Here is an 18,431-nt window from a genome sequence, read left to right on the forward strand (position 1 = left end):
AGAAATAGAGAACTTTTTGCAGCAGAACATGGATTATTAACTAGATCAGAGCCCTTTTCACAACAATCATGGAAATAATAAAACTGAATCACAACATCTGAATTCGGAGTGACTAAAGATCAACACAACATCCCCAATAATAATAAAATTAAACAAACAAATCTGCAACGAGACGCTGCAAGCTCAGTAGCAACGGCAATCAAGCGAATCCATCTTCAGTGGTGGCGAGCGATGGCGAGAGTGAGTTGCGTGACTCGTCATAATCCTCCCCCAACGGCGACTGCTCCACCCTCATCTCCTCTATCATCCTCACCACCTCCCTCATTGCCGGCCTCTTCTCTGGCTGAGCCACCACACACGCCATCGCCACATGCAGCATAGATACCAGTTCCTCCTCAATATTCTTGTACCTCAACAGTTCTTGATCGAACACCTCAGCCGTCCATTCATCCCTCACCACAGATCTCACCCAGTTCGGCAAATCCACCACTGCCAACTCCTCCTCCTGCCCGGCCTTCGTCCCAGCAGGACAAGGGGCTTTCCCTGTGAGCACTTCAAGCAGCAAAACTCCGAAGCTATACACATCAGCCTTTTGTGATAGGAGCTTCATCTCACCCTGCTCCGGAGCTCTGTACCCTCCCAATCTAGCTATGGAATGGACCGGGTTCAGCAGCAACGACAGCCCAAAATCAGCAATGCAAGCATTGCCATTTTTGTCCAACAAAACATTGGATGATCTCACATTGCCATGAGGAATCCTAGAACCTGCATATTCCTCATGGATTTTCGATAGCCCTCGTGCTGCACCGAGGATCAAGCTGATCCTCGTCGTCCAGTCCAGCGGGATCCTTCCCGGCCCTCTCATCCCTACTCCGATAAACAAACATGGTTAGAAACAGAGCTATCTCACATTACCGGAAACAGACAAGTTTGATTTCATAATTTTCATTACATACCATGAAGAAGTGAATGAAGGCTGGCATTAGGCAGATAATCATAAACAAGCAACTTCTCTTCTCTCGCATAGTAATAAGCTCTTAATCTCACTACATTTGGATGCCGAAGCTTTCCAATCACATCCATGTATTGCTCGAATTCTTTTCTAGTGCAAGGATTCGAATCCTTGAGCCGCTTCACGGCGACGGCGCTGCCGTCGTCGAGAACAGCTCGGTACACCGTACCTAAGCTCCCTTTTCCGAGCATCTCCGCAGATGCTCGGAGAAGCTCATCCAGCTCGAACTGCCTCTTCCTGTCAAAAAACACGAGCTTGCTCTTGTCGGTGCCGTCGCTGTCACCGTTCGCTCTCGAGCAGCTGCTGCTCCGCTTCCTTCCGTCGCTGCCGGCCGCGGTCGAGCTCGCGTCGGTGGAGGCCTTGCAGCAGCAGCAGAGCATCCCAAACGACGCGATCACCAATAGCAGGAGCAAATTCGCCGCCACCAAAGCTATGATCTCGCCTCTGCTCAGCCGGCGGTGATGCTTCTTCGGCGGCGGAGGGAGAGAGGTCGGATTCGACGGCACGGTTGTTTTGGGAAGGGATGAGGGCTTATCGGCGATGGTTGAGCAGTCGGGAAGAGGGGTCTTCCCGCAGAGGGCTTGATTGCCAGAGAAGCTGCTGTTGCCGTATCGCGAAAGCAGGGTCTCCGGCAGCACGCCGGAGAGCTCGTTGTTTGAGAGGTTTAACTGTGTGAGGTGTGGAAGGGAATCGATGAAGTTTGGGATTTGGCCGGAGAGTTTGTTTTCTTGGAGATTGAGGGTGAGGAGGCGGGATAGGTTGGAGAGTTGAGCGGGAATGTGGCCGCGGAGGTTGTTGTTGGAGAGGTCGAGGCGGAGGAGGCGGTGGAGGGATGAGAATTGCGGCGGTATATCGCCGGAGAAGTCGTTGCCGGAGAGGTAGAGGAGCTTGAGGTTGAGGCATTTGGAGAGGGGGGAGAGGGAGTCGTTGAGGCGGTTGCCGCGGAGGTCGAGGAAGCGGAGCTGGTCGAGGGAGGAGAGGGCGGCGATGGGGCCGCGGAGGTTGAGGAAGGGGAGGGACACGGCGGCGACGCGGCCGTTGGTGCATGTTACGCCGAGCCAATTGGCAGTGCATGGGGTGGTTGTGGGGGTCCAGTTTGAGAGAAGGGCGCCGTGGAGGTCGGTTTGAGAGCGGAAGGAGGCCAGCGCCGCCGTGTCATTGGCGGCGGCGGAGGAGGAGTGAAGGAGGGAAGTGGAGAGGAGGAGGAGGAGGAATGAGAGGAGGAGGTCCATTTGTGAGAGTGTAGAGCGGGAAGAGTGTCAAAGTTGGGATTAGTTTTATTTGGTTTTGAGTTTTGAATAGTGAGGAGTAACAAATTAAATCACAAAAAGAGGGGAAACAAACAAAAGAGGGTGGAAATTTGGTTGGGAGAGATGAAACTTTTTTACAAGTCAATCAGATCTTTTCTTTTCTAATTATTACTTGATGTTCGGTAACAGAATTTACTATTCTACATCTTTTATGCACGTAGTAGTATATGATAAATAAGCATATATACAGAACATGAGATTTGTCAATATCAAGTTGTGAATATTTGTACAAGGAAGAATTGATTAATTTTTTGAATTTATATTTGCAAAATAAGTACAAATTTTCAATAATTCCTTCGATTTATGTCTATTTAATTCTATCTAATTTCAGTGATTACCATAAAAGGCAGCATGGAATCAAATTTATTGAATTTCAATTCAGAATTGATGAATGATTCGGGAAGTGAGAAAAAGTGAGAGTATGACGAAAGAAGGGGAAAGTGAGAAAGAGTGAGTTAGTTGGATGAATGATTGATGTTTTCCATATCGGAATTCAGAGGAAGCAAAGTTATTATTACAATTAGAAAAAGTGAAGATATATTCAGAAGATACCTTTTCTGCTTTTCTTTTTCTAATTGATGATACTTCATACAAAAGGGGGCACAATTTTCTGCTTTTTTAGAACTACGATATTTCATTTTTCGATTTTTCTAAAAATAAATTTGACTCGATAAAAATAAAATAAGGAATACACTAATAAGTAGAGCATACGATTGTAGAATTGGGCCCGTTTGCGACATGTACAGACTATGTTTAATCACAATTCTATATTTATAAAAAAATGTACATGGATCATATCAAACAAAATGTAAAATCAAATTACATCACAATGAAACATAGAACTGGAATTGTTTTGCACAAGTATATAAATGTACAAACTTTGGTTGTCTTCTCTGTCGCCCACTGCAATAAAAAGCTGTTATCTGAAGTGATAAAGAAGCAAACTTGTTTTCCCATATCTGATAAATTTCACTTTCCAAATTCACATGCATTTATCCCCCACACCACCGTACTAATCCACATCATCTTTTTCCAACAAATCATTTGAAATTTCAATCGATAAATCAGAAAACAAAAACAGTTTTGATCGAAAACTTCTTACTCGAAATTATATTCGAATTAGTCCGAAATGAATAACTTGGCGGCCTGATAACTGATATGAAATCGAGTGACTTGGCTCAACGGACATCCTTATTTGATAAGATGACGTTAGGTTCGTTGGATAAGTTAATAGTGAGATATAAAATGGGATAAGATAAAATGAAGTTTATCTAGGATTAAACTAGTCATATGGGTGAAAATGAGATAAATATCATGAAATACAAATACTAATGTAATCTTGACATTGTAGATACAAGCCAAAATATATTTTTACAGACCAAGCTTTGGAGAAAAAGACGACTAAACAAAAGATAAAAATTAGACATTGCCTTTAGTTACAAATAAACTGATGGTCACTGACCAATAAGTATACACTCTTTCTGTTCGACAAAAAGTATTACCTGTATTATTATTTTGGTATCTCTCACTAAATTTGTCTTTTTTACTTCATTCTCATTTTACACGCTTATTTATAAAAGAAACAAACATGACCTACCATTATTTATAATATCTTCGTGCATAAAAAAAAGATCTTATTTTTTCTGTCCATAAAAATTAATATCTTTCTATTTATATAGAATTTGACATCATTTTTTTTTCTTTTTCTTTCTCCTACATTATTCATTTTTCTCCTATATTATTCATTTTTTTTCTTTTTTCATACGATCTCCCACTTTATCAATTATGCACAAAACTTGCGTTATTCACATTTGAAAATATTAGAATATATAACAAACTGAAACTATTTTTTCACCGGAAAAACACAATATATAAATTTTATTAATTAAAACTAACATATTAAGGTGAGTACTATTTACTTCATTTTAGAAACTAACGAAGCGTAAATTAAGTTTAAATAGTGTCAATGTAATCCATTAGAATTGGAGTTCGCCGTACTGGAAGCTCGATTGATTGCATCACCGTGCACTCTCTGAATGTGAACGATTTTTGAAGTAAATTGAATTCGAGTAAACTGGCAAGAATTGTTGTAAAAGTTGTTCAGTTATGCAATAATGACGACGTACATTTTGTTGGGATTAGAAGTGAGGAATTGGATTACAGCTTTTGATGAGTAGCAATGATGGCCTTTTGGTGAGAATTCAAGGCGGGATTGACGTTCAAAAGAGACTAAATTCTATATCCATCAATAATTATATATTCTTTTTTAACAAGATTTTTACTACTAGTTGGTGGCCATGCTCCAAAGTTGGACTTACTTTTGCGCGATCATTCATTCATGTCCCACTTTCTTTACAAATTGGCCCGATCCCGATGGTCGGACTGGACTAGGTTGGGTCGGGTTTGGTCGGATCAATCCAACTGTTCAAACTTTGGGTCAAAAATCTCACAACTTATAAGACAAATATGCCTGAAAATTTTTTGTTTTAACTTATAGAGTACCAAATGTTTTATTGTCGTATAACAGTTTCATATATCTACCTTATCTGTTTAAAGTAAAATATTATTTTGATCCTAAACATATAATCAAAATGCGAAGTAGATCAAGAACATTCACTTTATTAAAATCGACTACTAGACAAATGAAAATATCCAAAGTAATTTTTTTTACAGTTCCGTTTAAAAACTAAATGTGGATACTAATTAATCAAATTTTAACCTAATTAATATTCTAATTCATTACTAATTATAATAAATAAATAAATAAATAAATTAGCGACGGGGACGGCGATGTTCATGTGGCGGAAGAGGAGACCGAGGATGGCGAGAGAGCATAGGAGCACGATCAAGACGTCGGCCTTGAGCTAGATTGGCGGTAGGCGCAGTGGTAGTAGACGAGCGTGCCGCCCCAACCAACCCCATCTTCTTCTGATTGAATTGCGAATTTGCGAGACGGAGGAAAACTACTGTGTCAAATGCTGCTGCTTTGTTTCTTTCCCCATTTCCAAAAAGGTCTACTTTGTCTCTGCCTGAATGCTGCGGCACTCACGGATCGATATCAGCTGCCGGGGAAAAAATCAGAAATTCGCCTACATTTTGGTGGGGAACTCGGAGACTCAATGCGCCAGCTACTGTGCGTGGTCATGGTTATGCCGGCGATTTTGCCGGTGGAGAACACCAGTGGTGCCTTCGGATTTTTTGACGAAGTAGAAGGGGAATTTTGATGGAGTACGGACTAAACAAGCCCAACAGCAGTGACGGCCCATCAGCCCAAAGCCCAAGGAAGAGTATCAGATCGGCATTACCAAAGAGTTCGGCCCCAGCCTACAGCTCGGTAAAAGCCAACCAATCAGTTCGGCATTACCAAAGAGTTCGGCCCCAGCCTACAGCTCGGTAAAAGCCGACCAATCAAGCTCTACTCTCAGACCGGCAAAAGCTGCTCGGCAATAGTTCAGCAGTTCGGTCTCAGTATTTGACCGAACTGGGAGATAGTCAACTCATGTCAGAACCTCCACGATCTCCACTACACCCACGATCTATTTAGTGGTGTCAAGCAGTCATTAACTCATGCAGGATAGTGGGCCCATGCAGGATCGCATGACCTCCACGACATCCACAACCATCATTAGTGGTGATGCAAGCCACGATCTTAGTTCAATGTATAAATAGAACTTAGATCAGATAGATTAGGGGGACTCTCTCTCTCAAGCTCTCTAGAGATAAAACATCATATAGCAAGTCTGTGTTGTAAGCTGTAATCCCAGATCAAGCAATACAATCTTGCCCTCCCTTCTTCCCGTGGACGTAGATTTACTTCAGTAAATCGAACCACGTAAAATCTCTGTGTCGTGATCTGTATTCTCTACCAGCATTTATCACCATCGAAAATTCGCGGATTCATCACTGGCGCCGTCTGTGGGAAACAGAGAACCAAATTTGTGATAAAGCGAGTTTTTGATCCTCTTCTACCAAAAAAATGCATACCAGATCACATAACACCCGTGCCTCCGTCCGTGATAACCATGAGGAAGCTAATCCAGCAGCCCATAGGCCTGGAAAGCAGCCTCGTGAAAAATCTACTTCCAGTTCTCACGGAGAAGGAACAAGCCGCTCAAAAGGTCCACACACCGAGTCTTCCCAGCAGCCTGATTTGAATGAGGCTGTCAAGCTGTTCTTGGCTGAGAAGCAGGATGAGTTCTTAGCCTTCCTGCAAAAGAGCCAAGAGCCGAAGACGAAAAGGGTGGATTCTCCTTCCTCCTCCAGACATGAAAGTCACTACCGCAGTAGTGCCGTGTCTTCCGGAAAGAAGAATCCTCAACCCCGACATGTTCCTGTTCCTCCTCGGTACCGGAACCACAGGAGAACTCCATCTCCTCCGTACCGAAGAGATGTCAGTTCGTCTGAAACGAACTGCAATAAGCCAACGATTGTGAGTCCAAGCTTCTAAGGAGGATACAAGACCACAATTCAGCTTAACAAGCAGTCCGTCTGAAACGAACTGCAACAAGCTAACGACTGTGAGTCCAAGCTTCCAAGGAGGATACAAGACCACAATTCAGCTTAACAAGCACTTCGTCTGAAACGAACTGCAATAAGCCAACGATTGTGAGTCCAAGCTTCTAAGGAGGATACAAGACCACAATTCAGCTTAACAAGCAGTCCGTCTGAAACGAACTGCAACAAGCTAACGACTGTGAGTCCAAGCTTCCAAGGAGGATACAAGACCACAATTCAGCTTAACAAGCAGTCCGTCTGAAACGAACTGCGACAAGCTAACGACTGTGAGTCCAAGCTTCCAAGGAGGATACAAGACCACAATTCAGCTTAAACAAGCAGTTCGTCTGAAACGAACTGCAATAAGCCAACGATTGTGAGTCCAAGCTTCTAAGGAGGATACAAGACCACAATTCAGCTTAACAAGCAGTCCGTCTGAAACGAACTGCAACAAGCTAACGACTGTGAGTCCAAGCTTCCAAGGAGGATACAAGACCACAATTCAGCTTAACAAGCACTTCGTCTGAAACGAACTGCAATAAGCCAACGATTGTGAGTCCAAGCTTCTAAGGAGGATACAAGACCACAATTCAGCTTAACAAGCAGTCCGTCTGAAACGAACTGCAACAAGCTAACGACTGTGAGTCCAAGCTTCCAAGGAGGATACAAGACCACAATTCAGCTTAACAAGCACTTCGTCTGAAACGAACTGCAATAAGCCAACGATTGTGAGTCCAAGCTTCTAAGGAGGATACAAGACCACAATTCAGCTTAACAAGCAGTCCGTCTGAAACGAACTGCAACAAGCTAACGACTGTGAGTCCAAGCTTCCAAGGAGGATACAAGACCACAATTCAGCTTAACAAGCAGTCCGTCTGAAACGAACTGCAACAAGCTAACGACTGTGAGTCCAAGCTTCCAAGGAGGATACAAGACCACAATTCAGCTTAAACAAGCAGTTCGTCTGAAACGAACTGCAATAAGCCAACGATTGTGAGTCCAAGCTTCTAAGGAGGATACAAGACCACAATTCAGCTTAAACAAGCAGTTCGTCTGAAACGAGCTGCAATAAGCCAACGATTGTGAGTCAAAGCTTCTAAAGAGGATATAAGGCCACAATTCAGCTTAAACAAGCAGTTCGTCTGAAACGAGCTGCAATAAGCCAACGATTGTGAGTCAAAGCTTCTAAAGAGGATACAAGACCGCAATTCGGCTTAAGAATCAAGCACTTCGTCTGAAACGAACTGCAACGAAAGTCCGATTCTCGCGATAAAACTTGCCTGAATTAGGACAAGGGAAAGTCCGATCCCCAAATTAGGACAACGGAAAGTCCGATCCGAGCGATAAAACTCGCCAAATTAGGACACAAGACGAGTCCGGTCAAAGATGTTTATTTCATCAGACCAAAGACGAGTCCGGTCAAAGATGTTTATTTCATCAGACCAAAGACGAGTCCGGTCAAAGATGTTTATTTCATCAGACCCAAGACGAGTCCGGTCAAAGATGTTTATTTCATCCGACCAAAGACGAGTCCGGTCAAAGATGTTTATTTCATCCGACCAAAGACGAGTCCGGTCAAAGATGTTTATTTCATCCGACCAAAGACGAGTCCGGTCAAAGATGTTTATTTCATCAGACCAAAGACGAGTCCGGTCAAAGATGTTTATTTCATCAGACCAAAGACGAGTCCGGTCAAAGATGTTTATTTCATCAGACCAAAGACGAGTCCGGTCAAAGATGTTTATTTCATCAGACCAAAGACGAGTCCGGTCAAAGATGTTTATTTCATCAGACCAAAGACGAGTCCGGTCAAAGATGTTTATTTCATCAGACCAAAGACGAGTCCGGTCAAAGATGTTTATTTCATCAGACCAAAGACGAGTCCGGTCAAAGATGTTTATTTCATCAGACCAAAGACGAGTCCGGTCAAAGATGTTTATTTCATCCGACCAAAGACGAGTCCGGTCAAAGATGTTTATTTCATCCGACCAAAGACGAGTCCGGTCAAAGATGTTTATTTCATCCGACCAAAGACGAGTCCGGTCAAAGATGTTTATTTCATCCGACCAAAGACGAGTCCGGTCAAAGATGTTTATTTCATCAGACCAAAGACGAGTCCGGTCAAAGATGTTTATTTCATCAGACCAAAGACGAGTCCGGTCAAAGATGTTTATTTCATCAGACCAAAGACAAACATCAACTTACCCCGTACCTTTATCCAGAATGCCGAAGTGACTCGCTTCGCCGAAGTAATTCACTTCGCTTTTCGGGGGGGGTAGTGATGGAGTACGGACTAAACAAGCCCAACAGCAGTGACGGCCCATCAGCCCAAAGCCCAAGGAAGAGTATCAGATCGGCATTACCAAAGAGTTCGGCCCCAGCCTACAGCTCGGTAAAAGCCAACCAATCAGTTCGGCATTACCAAAGAGTTCGGCCCCAGCCTACAGCTCGGTAAAAGCCGACCAATCAAGCTCTACTCTCAGACCGGCAAAAGCTGCTCGGCAATAGTTCAGCAGTTCGGTCTCAGTATTTGACCGAACTGGGAGATAGTCAACTCATGTCAGAACCTCCACGATCTCCACTACACCCACGATCTATTTAGTGGTGTCAAGCAGTCATTAACTCATGCAGGATAGTGGGCCCATGCAGGATCGCATGACCTCCACGACATCCACAACCATCATTAGTGGTGATGCAAGCCACGATCTTAGTTCAATGTATAAATAGAACTTAGATCAGATAGATTAGGGGGACTCTCTCTCTCAAGCTCTCTAGAGATAAAACATCATATAGCAAGTCTGTGTTGTAAGCTGTAATCCCAGATCAAGCAATACAATCTTGCCCTCCCTTCTTCCCGTGGACGTAGATTTACTTCAGTAAATCGAACCACGTAAAATCTCTGTGTCGTGATCTGTATTCTCTACCAGCATTTATCACCATCGAAAATTCGCGGATTCATCAAATTTCATTTTTATTTTTTATTTTTATTTTAATTAATTATGGATTAATATTCTAATTAGGTCATAATTTGGTTAATTAGCGTTAGCCGTTAGTTTTTTGACGTAACCATAAAAAAAAGGACTATTTCGACGACGTTTTCATTTGTTTAGCAGCTGATTTTTAAAAATTGAATCATTTCCTAGAGGAAAAATGGAGGGTGTTAATTTCGAGCGGTACTTGTAAATCAGATCATATATTCAGTAACTTGACCGTAGTATCTTTCTAATTCATATAGCTATTGATCATATATTCACTAACTTGATCTAAGTACCTTTTTAATTCATATAGCTATTGTTTGCATTATTATAGTACCTCCTCCGTCCTACAAGAATATGTACTCTTTCTTTTTTATTTAGTTCCATAAGAATATGCACTTTTTAATTTTAGAAAGTATTTTCTCTCTAATGAGACTTATTCTCCATTAAAAATACTTTAATTATTTTATCTTTCTACCTCTCTCTTACTTTACCAATTTTATATTAAAACTCGTACTAAACACAAAGTGTATATTTTTTAAAGACGGAGGGAGTATAAAATTAAATGGTAGTATCTAATTATAGAGTATCATTTTCAATTTTAATTGAAAATTAAAATTTAAACTCATTAAAAACTAACATTATTTCTTTTGTTGACAAATTTCTTCATGTACATAATCCGACGTGCCCTGTCAAATTTAATTTAGGAAATAATTGAATTTGTGGGAAATTTGCTACAGAGTGTAAGCTCGTGGTTCAACGATTAAGTTTTAAGCTTGTAGAAAACACCAAGTTTTGCAAAAAATAAAAATATAAAAAAATAATAAAAACACCAAGTTTTGGTCAAACTTCTATAAGTGGATAAATATATATTGATGAATGTTAAGATCGGATGGTCACAGAATTGCTCTCTGCATGGAGTTATGTGTACTAACGGCTAGTTTCAGATTTCAGTTGGAGTTGGTTATAGAGTGAACGGCCGAGATCATGAGCTGATGATGAAGTGATCCTAGCCGCTCGTTTAGTGTATAAAGAGGCTGCTGCTCTGTTGCGTGAAGAGATATAGAAAGCAGTGAAAAACAAGAGAAAAAGGAGAAGAAACGAAAGATACAAGAGAAGAGAGAGGTTATTCACCACGTCAAGATCCTTGAGAGTTCTTTGAGTGTGTGAGATTCACATCGAGTTTTGTGAGAGTCATCTTCTTTGTATTCCTAGTTGTACACACTCTGTTTTTCTTGATGTTGTGAACCCGTGGGGAAGGAATAAGATTGAGAGCTCTTCCCGTGGATGTAGACTTTTACGTCGAACCACGTAAACCTTGGTGTCTTCATTGTTTTTCATTGTTGTTTAATCGATCGCACATTGCTCATTCAAAACCGACAATTGGCGCCGTATGTGGGAATGGCGATGGCGCGATATGAGACTGAGAAGTTCAATGGAAAAAATGACTTCTCGTTGTGGAAAATAAAGATGAAGGCCCTGCTCACCGCTCAAGGGTTGGATGAAGCTCTGGAACCGCTGCAACCGGACGAGAAAGCGACTGATAAGCAGGTTGAAGCGTTCAAGAAGGCAAGGAGCATTTTGATCTTGAATCTGGACGATAAAGTCATCAGAGAAGTGGCGAAGGAAGAATTGGCCACCGGCATTTGGAAGAAGTTGGAAGAGCTTTACATGACTAAGTCCCTTGCCAACAGATTGTATCTAAAGCAAAGGCTATACTCCTTCAGATTCACTGATGAAAAAAGTATTTCTGATCAGCTCGACCTTTTCAATAAAATTGTTGATGATCTTGAGAATGTGGACGCGAAGTTGGAGGAAGAGGACAAGGCCATAGCCTTGCTGAATGCCTTGCCAAAATCCTTCGAGCATTTTAGAGATACCATGTTATATGGGAGAGAGAAGGCAATCACTCTCATGGAAGTTCAGTCGGCTTTGAGATCCAAGGAATTGCAGAGAGCTTATGGGGTTCAAGAAAGTCCAGGAGATGTTTTGAATATCAAGAAATTCAAGACAAAATTCAAGAACAAATCTGGAAAACCCCAATTCCAGAAGCAGAAAGATAAGGATGATAAGAAGGAGACCAGATCTTGCCACTATTGCAGGAAGCCCGGGCACTTGAAGAAAAATTGCTATTCATGGAAAAGGAAGCAAGAGGAAGAAGCCCAGGCTCAAGGGTTTTCGGATGTCACCCAAGAAAAGGAGGATATGCATGTCCTGAATGTTTCAGATTCTGATATTGAGGGAAGTTGGATTATTGACTCAGGCTGTAGCTATCATATCTGCTCACATGAAGAATGGTTTGCAGAAATCCAACCGGCTCAGGGATCAGTAATCTTGGGCAATGACCAAACCTGTGGAGTGCAGGGAATAGGAAAGATCAAACTAAAATTGAAGGATGGGGGGATAAGGATTCTCACTGATGTGAGATTGATCCCAGACATCAAGAGAAACCTGATCTCTCTTGGGGTGTTGCAGTCAAAGGGATGTGACTTTAGATCACATGGAGAGAGCCTTGAAGTTTACAAGGGCTCTTAAATCATTCTGACAGCAGTAAGGCTCAGGAGCCTGTATTATCTGGATGCAGTGGCAGTCACTGGAATGAGTCACTCAGTTCAAAGAGTGGAGACAGATTTATGGCACAAAAGGCTGGGTCATGTTGGCTTGAAGAGTATGAAAATCCTTGAAAGGGAGGGCTTGATACGATGTTCAGACATGGAGAGTTTCAAGAACTGTGAAGACTGCATAATGGGTAAAGGCAAGAAGTTGCCATTCCCAAAAGCCAAGCACACTTCCAAGGCACCATTGGACTATGCCCATAGTGATCTTTGGGGCCCGGCCCAACCTCAAACAGTAGGTGGAGGAAGGTACTACATGTCTATAATTGATGATTTTTCAAGAAAGCTATGGATATATGTGCTTAAAGAAAAATCAGAAGCTTTCAAGAATTTCAAGTTTTGGCATGCTTTGGTGGAAAGGCAGAAAGGAGTGTCTCTCGGGTGCTTGAGGACTGATAATGGCCTTGAATACCTCTCAACTGAGTTTGACATCTTCTGCAAAGAAAGGGGAATTCAGAGACACAAAACTGTTGCAAGGAATCCTCAACAAAACGGTATTGCAGAGAGGATGAATAGGACAATAATGGAGAGAGTGAGGTGCATGTTTCTGACTTCTTCTGCTCCTAAGAAGTTCTGGGGAGAGGCTGTGATGACAGCCTCGAAAACTATAAACAAATGCCCATCATCAGCAATAGGTTTTGAGATTCCAGACAAAAGATGGTATGGAGAGACTCCAGATTTCTGCAGGCTTAGGCCATTTGGCTGCAGAGCTTATGCTCATGTTAAGGGTAGCAAGCTTGACACCAGGGCAGTAAGATGTGTTTTTCTTGGCTATCAGGATGGAGTTAAGGGATATAGGTTGTGGGATCAAGAATCTCAGAAGCTGCTGATTAGTAGGGATGTAATTTTTTGATGAGCTCAAAATGCCATATACTCTAGCAGCCTCTGATCTAGAAGCTGATGGTTCTGGACTCAAGGTGGAGCCTCCTGATAAAGTTGCAGGCGAACCAGAAACCAACATACCTAAGAATGGGGCTACTGACAGTAATGATGCATCAAGAGATTGTGAGAGATCATATAAACTGGCTAGAGACCGGCCTAGAAGAACAACAAAACTGCCAGAAAGATACAATGACTATGAGATGCTCTTCTATGCCTTGACTGTGGCAGAGGCAGTCCTATATGATGAACCAGCAAATTATCAAGAAGCTATGAGAAGCTCTGAGAAGACACAGTGGATGAAAGCTATGAGAGATGAGATAGACTCATTGTTGAAGAATCAGACCTGGGTTTTGGTTGACAGATCAGTTTTGCAGAGAGCTGTTGGATCAAAATGGATTTTCAAGAAGAAAGTTGAAATGTCTCAAAAAGGGGAAATCAGATTCTAGGCAAGGCTTGTTGCAAAGGGGTATACTCAGGAAGAGGGTGTTGACTACAATGAGGTGTTATCCCCGGTTGTCAAACATTGTTCTATAAGGATCATGCTAGCTGTAGTCACTCCACTCAACTGGGAATTGCATCAATTGGATGTGAAAACGGCTTTCCTAAATGGGGACTTGGAGGAGACTATTTTCATGGAGCAACCAGAGGGTTTTGTGGTTGAAGGAAAGGAAGACAAGGTCTGCTTGTTGAAGAGAAGTATATACGGCCTCAAACAAAGCAGCAGACAATGGTACAAGAAATTTGACTCCCATTTGGCAGATATTGGTTTCCACAAATCAGGATATGATGATTGTGTCTATGTGAAAAGCAGAGAAGGAAAGAAGGCCGCTTATCTGGTACTCTATGTAGATGATATGCTTGTGGCAGCTGAGAACTTAACAGAGGTTCAACAGATTAAAGGTGAACTTATGCAGAGTTTTGAGATGAAGGATCTTGGTGAAGCCAAAAGGATCTTGGGGATGGATATATGCAGAGATAGAAAGGCTGGTGAACTCTGGCTGAATCAGAAGGATTATGCTCAGAGGGTGATTAGCAGATTCAAAATGCAAGACTCAGATGAAAAGACAATCCCTATGCCTCAACATTTCAAACTATCAAAGGAGCAAGCACCCAAGTCTACTGAAGAAAAGGCTGAGATGGATGCTATACCATATGCCAACATTGTGGGTAGTATAATGTACAGCATGATCTGTACAAGGCCTGATCTATCTCATGCTATCAGTGTTACTAGTAGATTTATGAAGGAGCATGGAAGGGAACATTGGTTGGCTCTGAAATGGATACTAAAGTACATGAAAGGATCAAGAAACTCAGGGATCTTATTCAGAAGAAAGGAGATAAAGATGGAAGAGCCATTAATGGGATATGTTGATTCAGACTATGCTTCAAATGTGGATACCAGAAAATCTCAAACCGGATATATTTTCACACTATATGGGAGTGCAGTGAGCTGGAGATCGTCTCTACAATCAGTGGTAGCCTTATCAACCACCGAGGCTGAGTATATAGCCTTAACCGAGGCTATAAAGGAGTCAATTTGGTTGAAAGGCATAATTGAAGATTTTGGTGTGGAGCAGAGGTCAGTAGCTATTCTCTGTGACAGCAATAGTGCTATCTGCCTAGCTAAGCATCAAATTCATCATGAAAGAACGAAACACATTGACATCAGACTTCACTTCATCAGAGATATCATTGATAGAGGGGAAGTCAGAGTGGAGAAGGTGAGAACTGAGGACAATGCAGCAGATGTTCTAACTAAACCGCTACCAGTAGCAAAATTCAGACATTGTCTGAAGCTGGTGAGCGTGGTTTCTGTTTAAGGTGGAGTTGGGAGAAATGGAAGTAACTCTTGATCAATTCTATGCCCAAGGTGGAGATTGTTAAGATCGGATGGTCACAGAATTGCTCTCTGCATGGAGTTATGTGTACTAACGGCTAGTTTCAGATTTTAGTTGGAGTTGGTTATAGAGTGAACGGCCGAGATCATGAGCTGATGATGAAGTGATCCTAGCCGCTCGTTTAGTGTATAAAGAGGCTGCTGCTCTGTTGCGTGAAGAGATATAGAAAGCAGTGAAAAACAAGAGAAAAAGGAGAAGAAACGAAAGATACAAGAGAAGAGAGAGGTTATTCACCACGTCAAGATCCTTGAGAGTTCTTTGAGTGTGTGAGATTCACATCGAGTTTTGTGAGAGTCATCTTCTTTGTATTCCTAGTTGTACACACTCTGTTTTTCTTGATGTTGTGAACCCGTGGGGAAGGAATAAGATTGAGAGCTCTTCCCGTGGATGTAGACTTTTACGTCGAACCACGTAAACCTTGGTGTCTTCATTGTTTTTCATTGTTGTTTAATCGATCGCACATTGCTCATTCAAAACCGACAATGAATTTAAGTATAAAGTGAAACTTTTATCTTTATTAATGGAATATGATAAAATGGCCATAGGTTATTTCTTATAGAAAAATTGCCTCTAAAAATTAATTCTAGTCCACCTTTCAATTTGTAAATTTTGAATACTAAATCTTACGGTTCCATTTGGTACACCGAATTGAAATTGAATTGGAATTGAAATTATAATTCAATTCCAAATCCTATGATTGATAAAGTGAAGTAGTTGATATGAAATTGAATTTGAATAATTTGTGCACACACACTGTACACACACTGCACACATGATACACAAAATACACATTGCATACAATATACACACACTACACACATTATACACAAAATACATTCAATGCACACAATATACACACACTCCACACATTGCACACTATATATACACGCTATACACAAAATACACTACATACACTATACACAAAATACACATACTGCACACATTACACATAAATACACACACTATAGCCAAAATACACACACTATTCACAAACTAAAATTTCAAATTTGGTTCAGTTTAAACTTTTGGAAAAATTCAGTTTTTTATTCAGATCGGAAAAAAATCTAAAACTGGAAAAAAATTAAAAAATCGGATGCTTGAAATGTGTGAAGTGTTTGTAGTGTATGAAACGTGTGTAGTGTGTGAAATGTGTGTAGTGCGGGAAATGAGTGAAATTTGTGTAGTGTGTGAAATGTGTGCATTGTGTGTAGTGTGTGTAGTGTTTGTAGTGCGGGAAATGTGTGAAATATGTGTAGTGTGTGAAATGTGTGTAGTGTGTGAAGTGCATGTAGTGTGTGAAATGTGTGTACTGAGTATATAGTGAAGTTATCTAATTTTATGACTATTTGGAATTTCAATTTTCTACTTTTGATATGGAATTCAAATCATGGAATTGAAAAACTTATAATTATAATTCAATTCTAATTCTATATATTTTTGTGATACCAAACAATGGAATTGAAATTGGAGTCTCCAATTCCAATTCCATAGCTCCAATTTCAAGTGTTCCCAAAAACATCCTAAAAGATTTGCAATTGTCCTATTCCTGTTCGTCAAAATTTGAGGAAAATTAATACGAGAAGCATCCGTATAGAAAATAAGAACGTTCCCATATAACTTTGTATTGGAAATGAGTCACTCACCCCTTAAAAGACCTTATAAGGGGGAGAGTTATCTACACTTAGAGGAGCTAGGATCATCACCAAGTCGATGTGGGACAAGATTTAAGAGTTTTAACACGCCCCTCACGTGTGGGCCAGAATGACATATCGGACTTCCATCACGTGGGTAGGCAAGAGAAGAGATAAAGAGATATAATCCATCATCGACTTGGGTACGCTTTGATACCATATTAGAAATGAACCACTCACCCCTTAAAAGGTCTTATAAGGGTGTTGGAATCTTGTTTTAAGATGTCCGGTCAATGAAGTTTGACCAATAATAAATGTGACGAGACATTTAATTTTGGAGAATTAAATGATATAGCGTCGATCTACGTTCCGCGTAGATAATCGTAGTATATTCACTTTCTTAAATCCGATTCCCGGTGAGTAAGAAATAGTGGATTAAAGTTGATTACATTGTAGCTTTTGATAAAGCTAGGAGTTGAAAGTGTAGGGCGTAATTAACTAGTGTTAATTATCCCACATGAGAGATGAGACACATCTTTAAATGTGTACTTATTAAGTGACTTATTACACTTAGTAATTATCATGGACTAAGATGGATGAAAGAGCCGAAACGCGTGCACATGCACGCCGAGCCGAGCCGAGCCCGTGCCCGCGCCCGCGCCCTTGCTCTTGGATCTTGGCAATTGGTCTTTGGGTGGTCTTTGGGCTTGGCCCTGGATCCAGACTTAATGTTTTGGACCACCTAAGTTTTGGGCAGCAGCCTGATCAACTTGGCATGCTGCGCCTTCATCAGCAGTTTGATCAACTCGGCCTGCTGCGCCTTGAGCGATGGCTTCAGTAGCCTGATCAACTCGAACTACTACGCCTTGAGCGATGGCTTGATCAGCGTCTTGATCAAGTCGAAGTCCACATGTGACGGTTGAACTAGGGCGTGTACAACGTCTAGATTCAAAGTCGACCACTCCAGCTTTCAAACTAGTAACGGCCGGCGGTTACAGCCCCGCCATAATGAGCCATGATGACAGCCATCAAGGCTGAGTTGACCCCTGCAGTGGACCAAGCCCATAAATAGGCTAGTCATTCCTTGCATTAGGTATATAGCACAATTAGAACAACATACTCACAAGCATCATACTCTCTGCATAGTCTTTCTTTCCGAAGCTCTGCCCTGTCCTCTATCCAGTTCGCCGGAGCTCTGTTGATTGCGGTGCTGCTTCACTAGAGACATAGCCATTTTATCTTTGGGGACGACACGCCAAATCGAGAGCACTACCAGGGCGTATCTCGTCTTGCGGAAAGAGGACTCCTCGACTCGGCTAAACGCTTTTACGATTTTACAGTTTCGATTTCATTGTAATTTTCAGTTTTAGTTCTTCCTTCCTTCTTGGGTTGTATTACGCCCTATTGTTTATCTATTGTAATTCCAGCATTATCCCCAACAATCGCAAGATGAGATATACTTGCCGTTGAAGGTTTCGGACCTAAATTGAACTAAAACTTTCAAAACTTTTAATACCTTTGCTGGAGATGTCGACTGAATCCAACACCGTCGCTGCCACCACCGCCGCCGCATCTCCATCCACCATGTCGACCACTGCACCGGTCAACACATCG

At 41.6% G+C, this 18,431-nt stretch overlaps 1 protein-coding gene across 1 annotated transcript; it reads right to left on the minus strand.

Annotated features, from left to right (window-relative positions):
* Nucleotides 1–13: 13 nt before the first annotated feature.
* Nucleotides 14–2,309, minus strand: LOC121765742 (leucine-rich repeat receptor-like protein kinase PXC1). The gene is made up of 2 exons (XM_042161953.1): nucleotides 957–2,309; nucleotides 14–867 (listed from the first exon to the last, which is right to left on the minus strand). Exons 1-2 carry the CDS (start codon nucleotides 2,242–2,244, stop codon nucleotides 200–202), a joined length of 1,956 nt encoding a protein of 651 aa, XP_042017887.1. The 5' UTR covers nucleotides 2,245–2,309; the 3' UTR covers nucleotides 14–199.
* Between the last annotated feature and the right edge of the window lie 16,122 nt (nucleotides 2,310–18,431).

The sequence above is a fragment of the Salvia splendens genome, chromosome 14, assembly GCF_004379255.2.
Source record: "Salvia splendens isolate huo1 chromosome 14, SspV2, whole genome shotgun sequence".
Lineage (NCBI taxonomy): Eukaryota > Viridiplantae > Streptophyta > Magnoliopsida > Lamiales > Lamiaceae > Salvia > Salvia splendens.

Excerpts from the sequence above, each read along its gene's own strand:
- LOC121765742 (XM_042161953.1), bottom strand. The coding sequence starts at position 2,244 with ATGGACCTCCTCCTCTCATTCCTCCTCCTCCTCCTCTCCACTTCCCTC. Across the intron at positions 868-956 it reads CCTTCATTCACTTCTTCATG|GGATGAGAGGGCCGGGAAGG; the intron begins GTATGTAATGAA and ends TTATCGGAGTAG.